We start from the raw sequence: 8,694 nt of genomic DNA, 5'->3' as shown, positions 1-8,694 counted from the left end.
ACCAGTGAAATCTGCCCATGTGGCGTGTCACCAGAGAATGCTGGTCATGTCCTCCAAAACTGCTTTCTTTACCAAGAGGCCCGAACAAAACACTGGCCTCAAAACACCCCAAAAGAAAGAAAACTATATGGAGAGTTCCCTGATTTGGAAACCACTGCGCAGTTCATCTCATATAGGCCTATTGGTCTAGTCATCTGAACGCTCCAACATGAATATGAAATGAGAACGAAGAAGAAGAAGAGTGTCAAGCCACGTAACCAGATAAAGGTCTTCCTCAACCTTTGACTATATTCTAACAAATAAATTCATGTTAGAAAAACCTTGCTAGGTCGTCAATGAGAAGTTGCTTTTCTTTGCCAAATCAAAGTTTCAAACAACTGAGTCATCAAATTAGGCCTAACATAGAGCTTTCCCAGTGTGACCAACGAGCTGGTAATTCTTTTCCCACACTATATAGCCACTAGCGGATCCAGAAATTTTTATGGGGGAGGTGGGTATTTTTTTCCAAACCTTAACCCTAACGCCCATTAAACTCTAACCTTATGTGTGTGTGTGTGTGTACACACACACACACAGACACACACACACAGACACACACACACACACACAAAATTTAGGTTCTTTTTCCGCAGTCTACATCTGTCCTAGGCAGTCAATTTCCTTTTGGTCTTAAATATGGATCCCGCGACCTTTGTAATAAATTTCCAACTGTCTTGTGCGGAAGCCATCTGCTGCTTCTAAACCAGTTAAAGCAAGCTGGCGCCTAAGATGGTCTTTAAAACATTTCCAGGGGACACCTTTCAGCTTGCCTTTGGTATACTTTCGTCCGTCATACGGGATATGTGCCCTGCCAGGCAGTCCCTCTACATTGTTATTTGTAGTACGGTCTTGCCAACGTATCTCCATGATGAAGCGCGGACATCTTTGGTGAAAAGGTTCACGAATTCTTATTTGCTTTTCTGCATAGTATCCATTTCTCAGATCCACATATATAGAGAGAACCAATGCTTGGTAGTCAGTGACTTCACGGCGAGCTGGAGCAAGTAGGACGTAATCATCGAGATAGAGAAGCTCTTTTGCTTTAGTATGGAGCAGTAGGCACCGAAAGTTGAATACATTGCAGTCTGAGCGGAACCTGATGTAGATGCCTTCGTACAGTCTATGTCTCATTTGACCAAGCATTACACAGAAGAAGAGATGTTGAATTGTTGAGAATAAAGATATAATTGCATTATGTTCCAAATGTTAAACTAAACCAATAAGAAATGCTTGGCACATAAAAGAAAAATTCAAAGAGAGCTAAAAATGATTATTAGGCCTTGAACATGCTACGAAGCATCCAAAAAAAATTTTTTTTTGTAAGTTTTGCTCTTATTTAAATATGATTATAAGATTAAATTTTTTTTTTTTTTTGGTCTGTGACCATATATATCTATGCTTGTGATTAAGTTTAAATCTTTAGTCCTGAAGATCAAAACAATATCATAGCTCTCAAATGTAGAAAACAACATAAGGCTCATAGTCACGTCTTATTTACAAAATGGCTGACATAAGTCAAAGCCTGAAAGATTACATGTCAAGGTCTAATAAAGAACCATCAGCAAATGTTAAATACTCGTTTCTCAGTACAAAATGGTTTTCATCTGGTGAAGATATTGAAGATAAACCTCAAACAGAAGCGGCGAACAGCTGGTTTATCGACGCGCAGTCTGATCCATTTTGCCCAAGTTTGGTATGTCTCTCTGACTGTGACTCACTGACTGTCACTATGTGATAAGAATCATAAGTCAAATGTCAGACGCTTGAAATTCGTGGCAATCAAGCTCTTTAAATTAGATCTAAAGCTTACCCATCGGTATCAATACATTAACAAGCAGATCTAGAGTAGTTTATTCTATTCAAACACCCATGGCATAGGCCAAAATAATCAAAATCAAAGTTTGACTTTGACAGCGCATTATTATTTGATAATCATAATCATAATGGTTTGACATAGAAAAGAAAATGAAGTATTAAAATAAAGATAACTACTTAAATTTGTACCCCTAACCAATATTTGTTATTTTATTTTAAGGTCAAAGAGGCCATGTGTCTTCATTTAATTCAAACAAATTTTTAAACACTTAATTTGATTCCAAACACCAAAATTTATTCCAAACAGTCTCTATATTTTGGCATCAATAAACTCAGATTTTTATTCTATATTAATATTAACTAATTTTTAAGATCCCCAGGCATAGCCCCTCACATGCAATCATAAAGGAAGGCTGCCTGGTCGTGCGGTTTGCACGCTGGACTGTCGTTCAGATTTATCGATGGTCCAGGGTTCAAACCCTGCCTGCTCCCATCCCCCGTTGTCCTGCAGGAGGTTTGGACTAGGAAGTAATTATCTTCAACTCTGAAGGAACATCCGAAACATGTAAAACAAACAAACAAGATGTTTTCAAATTGTGCATAAAGACGAACACAAAAAATAAAAATTTTAACACACTTATACTCTACCGAAATTAAATCACTGGGATAGTGACTTCTAAATTGACTTTTAGACTTATTTTATGTGCATGATTAGATGTGTGTTAAATGTTTGTAAGTGTTTTTTTTTTTATTAATTTAATACACATACAGATGATCTCTTGTAGTATAGTACAGGCTAGGATGGCCATTCTTGCCTAAATAACTGAATCCTCTATTAGATATTCTCTATAATATAAATCTAGATCTATCTAATAGGTCTAGATCTAGGCATCTAACTTCATTCAATGTATCAAGCTCACTCAAAACTCAACAAACAAACAAATATATAATATTAGGTCATTAACACTGATGTCTAAAACTGGTTGTTTGGAATAAATTTTGGTAAGAAAATTGTAATTTAATATAAACACCATATTAATTTTTTTTTAATGGAATCAAACAACTTGGCTTATGAGTCAAAAGCTCCAAAAACAGAATTGATTATATAAATATTGCCGGGCTCATTAGTATAGACTTAGACAATCAAAAAATATATTCTTAACCCTAAGAAGAGGTCAAGTCATCTTGGTAACAAAAACAAAAAAACACCTTGACTTACACATTTGAAATTCTTTTTTCTTACATAAAATGATGTGACAGCTAAATGGAAGGAAATCGGAAAATGGACATGCTTGTTAAACAATGCGCTAGTTTCATATTAAATATCAAAATAAAGATGTAATGACCACAAAAATAGTGATTCATGTTTCATTCATGTAATGTTCAGAAATAATAAACTACTCTATATGCCAGCATCTTGACTGCTTTTTTTTTTTTTTAAACTAGAATAGATCTACATGGTCAACATAGCATAAGGTTGTTATAGTAAAGGGTCTACAATTTATTACTAAATCCTTGAATACAAACAAGGTTACAAAGATAGTTTGTGTGGAAACACAAACTCAAAATCGGCCCCTGAAGTGGTCCACCCAGGCAGGTAAAAAGGCAGGTATCAATATTTTCAGAAAGAACATCAGAATTAAATTCTATCAAAGACAAATGACAGAGAAGAATGAAGAAAGAAGGTTGACAGCTCTTGTGTGGTGCAGACCAAAAGATAGGTGATAGTGAATTTGAATTTAAATGGGAACCTGGCCTAACTGATGTCTTATAATGAAAACCTAATTTATCTAATTGTTTTGTAAAGGGTCAATCTCTTAATCCAATCCTCAAAAAAATAAAAAAACATTTCCGTAAAAAAAAAAAAATTCGTTTAGTTATGGCTGTATTGTGGCACTGCAGTTCACGGGATAATATGAAAACCTACTCATTAATTGTTGTTTTAAATTATTTCCAACATATGCATACTAAATAGATTTTTTTCTCTTGAAAAAAAGTAAACATTAATAGTAAACTAATAGCATCTTTTCCCCTTCGGGGGCCGCTAAAAATGAAACCATGTTTTATTGAAATCTATGTCCATAGGCATACTGCATAGTATTAAACCTAGACTATATACATATATGCCATATGCCATGGTTTTCGTTGTTAAATTGGTAGTTGCCTCGTCATGTGGTATAGTAGATCTAGATCTACCTGAAATTTGGACTGTTGTTACAATGGTCACAAGTTCGAACCATGCTCTAGATCCCCTCTAGCGGAGATTTTGATTTGTGGCAGGATGTAATTTTTTTCATTTCTGAATGAACATCTGAAGTAAATAAAACAAATAAACTAAAACAAAGTACATACATTTACAGCATGTAGCACTAATCATATTTATAAAGATATTGAGGTACTTATATGTAGTTACATAAACTTTTTTTTTTTTTGCAGAGTAAGAAGCAAAGAATAATTGGCTTTATTATTTGCCTTCTGATGGGAACATTCTGTTTAAGTTTAGTAAGTACATTTAAAGGTATTTCTAGTAATATTATTGTCCATGTTGTCAAATTGTTGTAGAAAATATTTATTACTATATTATTAAGTTAAAACATCTAATGGTTGAGAAAAATAAATTCCTTTCAAACTAAAAAAGAAATATATAAATTTACTCATTAGATTTATTTGAATGATGCTCTCTAAGACTCCTATTTTTATATACTTTATAAACAACACATTTAAGGTGAATATGTGCGCAATACAAAAAGTAATATATCTGTGAATAGCTCAACAAATGCTAGATTGATTTTGGTCAAATCTTATATTGTTATGTCTCCCTACATTGTTTCTTGAGCCATTTCAGACTAATCAACTAAAGAAGGTTGGCAACACCAGTTCAAATTGAATGTTACTTTATTTACTTAAGAAGATAATAAATTAACACTGTAAAAGGCATAATTGAAACATTTACAATTGCTGAGGTGTACTGAACTGTACTGATTACAAACTCAACTCTATCCTTATATAGGATTTTCAAAAGCTTCTGGAATCCTTTAGAAACATCACATCATCTTTGTTTCAGTAATGTTCAGAAGGTTATCTGATCGTATCATGGGATATCTTCGGGGTGTTCACAAGATCGCCTTCTTAAATTACCTCTCCTCATCATACTGGACAGCTAGCTTGTAGTATGCTGGTTACATGTGTGTATAAAATTTTAGACTTGAAAGAAGTTAAATATTAAGCCAAAAAAAATAAAAATCTAATCAATGGTGTTGTTTTTTCCAGATATCTGCATAAAAACATATCTTTACAAAAAATTCATTTAAAATGAAATAAACATAATTTTTAATATCATAAAAATTATTATTTTCTCCCAGAAATTTGCTTCTGTGCTCTTAGGCCATTGATAAATACTTTCTTCTTTAAAAAATAATTCTAAACTGTTAGTGATTATAAAGCCCAGCTAGTTCTCAATATAGGAAAAGTTTAAAATCTTGCCCTATCTGTGGAGCTATTTATGCAAATCCTAATTTAGCAATATTTGAGTGTATTTTTAAATATTTTTTTAAAACTAAAGAAAGAACTTTAGCCTTCCAAATATTTGTATTTACAGGCTAGTCTCTACATTCCATTCTTGGTCTTGAAAGCCAGAAAATTTGCAATGCTTTATACTTTAGGAAGTTTGTTTGTTCTATCTAGGTAAGTTGAATTATTATATTCCACAGTCATAACTTCAGATACATTTTATTTAGGATATTTATATATATATATATTTAATAAAGATAAAAAAAAAAAGGTTTGGATAGGTATAGATCTTACGAGGAAAAAAAAGTGTTTGCACAAATCAGTCACTGAAACCAGTCACTTAATTTATAAATCTTTACTCTGGCTGGTACAGCTTCTATGATTTTTCGGCTAACTTATTACTAAATCTAAGTAGTTTTTTGTTTTTTTAAATTAGAAAATTCTTCAATATAAGATAAAAACAGCAACAAATTTAATATAAATATCATTTTGTTTTCTCTTTCTAGTTTTGCTTTGTTGTGGGGACCAATGAATCACTTTAAACATTTGTTTTCTGTGGGGCGATTACCTTTTACAACAACTTACTTTGGAGCCATGTTGGCCACTTTATATTTCTCACTCTGGGTAAGATAGTTGTTTGTATAGCGAAAAAAAAAAAGGTAATTATCTAATAGTCCTTAAAATCAAGTAGAACTGTTGATGCATAGATATGAGGATGGCTTTAATTAAAAATAGATTTAGTCAAGCCTTATTAAAAATTAAAACCTTTCCTGAGTAGATCTACTGTTTTCAATATTGAAATTTTGTCCTCTGTCTCTACAAATGTTTATTAAATTATGTTTTCATATCTGTACATTTTGGGCATTTTTTTTATACCACTAGTAAAAGTAGTAAGTTCCCCTTTCAGACCTTAAAATTGTGATCTATAGGGCAGATGATGATCTGTGTCTGTGGCCCACAGGATGGCTGCCTGGTCGTGCGGTTTGCACGCTGGACTGTCGTTCGGATTTATCGACTGTCGAGGGTTCAAACCCTGCCCGCTCCCATCCCCTGTCCTTCTGCGGGAGGTTTAGACTAGGAAGTAAACTATCTTCAACTCTGAAGGAACATCCGAAATATGTAAAACATTTTACAAACATTTTACAGTTAACTAGGGGGTCATGTGGCCAGTCCAACGACCACCTTTTACTTTTTCCCAACTAACATTGGGTACCAGTAGAGCTGGGTAGACTCAGAGGTGTCCTAAAGGTCCAGAAATTATAAATTCTAGTCTTCACCAGAATTTGAATCCGGAACCCCCCAAGCGCTTCACTTCTCAGCCAACACACCTCCTTTTATACCACAACTTTTATTTAGAATATTTTAATCTCCTACAAATTTGAATGTTTTTATTGTTTATGTAGCCTTGTATATACCAGATGCATTGAACAAAAAAACTTTCTTTTTCTTTTCCCAGGTGCAAAGTACAGTTCTTACAATAGTGTTTGCTGTGGCTCAGATTGTGGCTCTAATCTGGTAAGTAAATTCTCTTCATTTAAGCAACTTGAACATGTCACAATCAGTTGTATTGTGAAAGAAGATTGTCTCAATAATGGAGAGATTTTTAATAAATATTTTGAGAATGAACTTTCCACCATCTGCTCTGACTAAATACATCTTACCTGACATGTATAAAATAATTCTGTTGAAAAAAGTTCTACCAATAATGATAACAGTTTGTATTATAAATATTTTGACAGATCTTTTTGAGATTTTAATTTTCTTTCTTTTTTTTTTTTAGCTAAAAAATGTAGAAGTTTATTGACAAATCCTTGTTGTTAATCTATAAACATACAAGCTTGAAATTATCATTGCTATTTCATAACACATGCAAAGCACAGAATGCAGAAGGGAAGACAATAAATAAAAACTAGTCAGCTTTGCAGTTACTTTTCATAAAGTATATTCTCTTCTTTTGTTTAGGATATTTGGGCATTTTATTCTCTGTGGAATTCTTGAGCAAACAATACAAGCTCAGTGCTTAATTTCAACCCCGTTCCTGATAACCCTGTTCCTGATAATCCTGCATTTTCATAAACTCTGGCAAACCTTTCAGTCAACATTTAGCTGATTTTTCAGGATTTTAATCTAATAGATTATGGTTATTTAAAAAAAAATGCTTAAAAACTAAGTTCAGAATAATTTCTATCCATGAATGAAATTTCAAAATATATTGATGTAAGTTAAAATATTCTAGATTATGATTCAATGATAACAACAACCAAAACTAGATCAGAATCACAGTTTTCTCTTTTAATTTTGCTGACAAATATCAGTCGTTTTCAGGTATAACCTTTGGCAGATAATAGGCTCTAAGCACAAGCATAGTTGGTAGCCTTTTCATTTCTTACTTATCTTTTACCAACTTGTTTATTCCCGCAACAGTTTAAAGACTAAGGCTACTTTGGAAAAACTTATTAAAGAATTTACAAGAAAGAGACTTATTAAATAATTTGTATATATAGATTTAAACTAAATTAAAAAAAAAACAAATTTCTACTTAAAAAAGCCCTACTTACTTAATAATTATAGCTTGATCAATCACTTTGTTTTGCAGGTATCTTGTTAGTTACATCCCTGGAGGCCAGACTGGACTGAAGTTTTTTACTAGCATATTTTATGCAGCGGCATCCAAAACAGTAGGAAAGACACTTCCAATGTAGAATGAACTGTACTATGTTCTAATGTAGCAATAACATGATGAGGGTCATGTTCTTGGGGCTGGTAATTCAAATCTTTCTTTTCCCTTCAAAGCTTTGTAAAGTGTGGCATTTAGAAAGGTTTAATGGAGAACTTTGCAAGCTGTAAGCCAAAGTCAGCAACTAATGCAGAGGTTCTCAACCTTTGGAGAACCATTTAACATTTCTGTGTATTGTTTGTAGACTACCACTGACATGTTTCATTTGGTGCACTTTACTGACAAGTATTTAAGGGTAAACATATACATTTAAGAACTTGCTGTTTCTCCACTAGAAAAAAGGTTGTACTCAATTGAGTTGTGTGCCACATTGAAAGAAACAATAATAATGTTATTAAAATTTTCAATTGAAAAATTGTTATTTTGGTATAAAATTTTCAGATAACTCTGGCTGGGATAGACATGTACATTGATTTTTATAAAATATGCTTATGACAATGTTTTCATTATTTTATTTACCTTTATTATTATCTACAATTGTTGAGTTGATTAATATTTGTCTTTGCTCTTGAGATTAATTATATTTCAATTTTCACATCTCATTTATCATTGCTGACATCCAGTGAATACCAACCATAATTTTTAATGAATTC

At 32.6% G+C, this 8,694-nt stretch overlaps 1 protein-coding gene across 1 annotated transcript; it reads left to right on the top strand.

Moving 5' to 3' along the window:
* The first annotated feature begins 1,508 nt into the window (after positions 1–1,508).
* LOC106050793 (uncharacterized) lies at positions 1,509–8,694 on the top strand. The gene is made up of 6 exons (XM_056008549.1): positions 1,509–1,732; positions 4,291–4,356; positions 5,453–5,538; positions 5,871–5,988; positions 6,821–6,879; positions 7,961–8,694. The coding sequence occupies exons 1-6, from the start codon at positions 1,541–1,543 to the stop codon at positions 8,064–8,066; spliced, it is 627 nt and encodes a 208-aa protein (XP_055864524.1). The 5' UTR covers positions 1,509–1,540; the 3' UTR covers positions 8,067–8,694.

Source organism: Biomphalaria glabrata, chromosome 13 (assembly GCF_947242115.1).
Source record: "Biomphalaria glabrata chromosome 13, xgBioGlab47.1, whole genome shotgun sequence".
Classification (NCBI taxonomy): Eukaryota; Metazoa; Mollusca; class Gastropoda; family Planorbidae; genus Biomphalaria; species Biomphalaria glabrata.
This window is presented reverse-complemented; position numbering and strand designations above follow the sequence as displayed.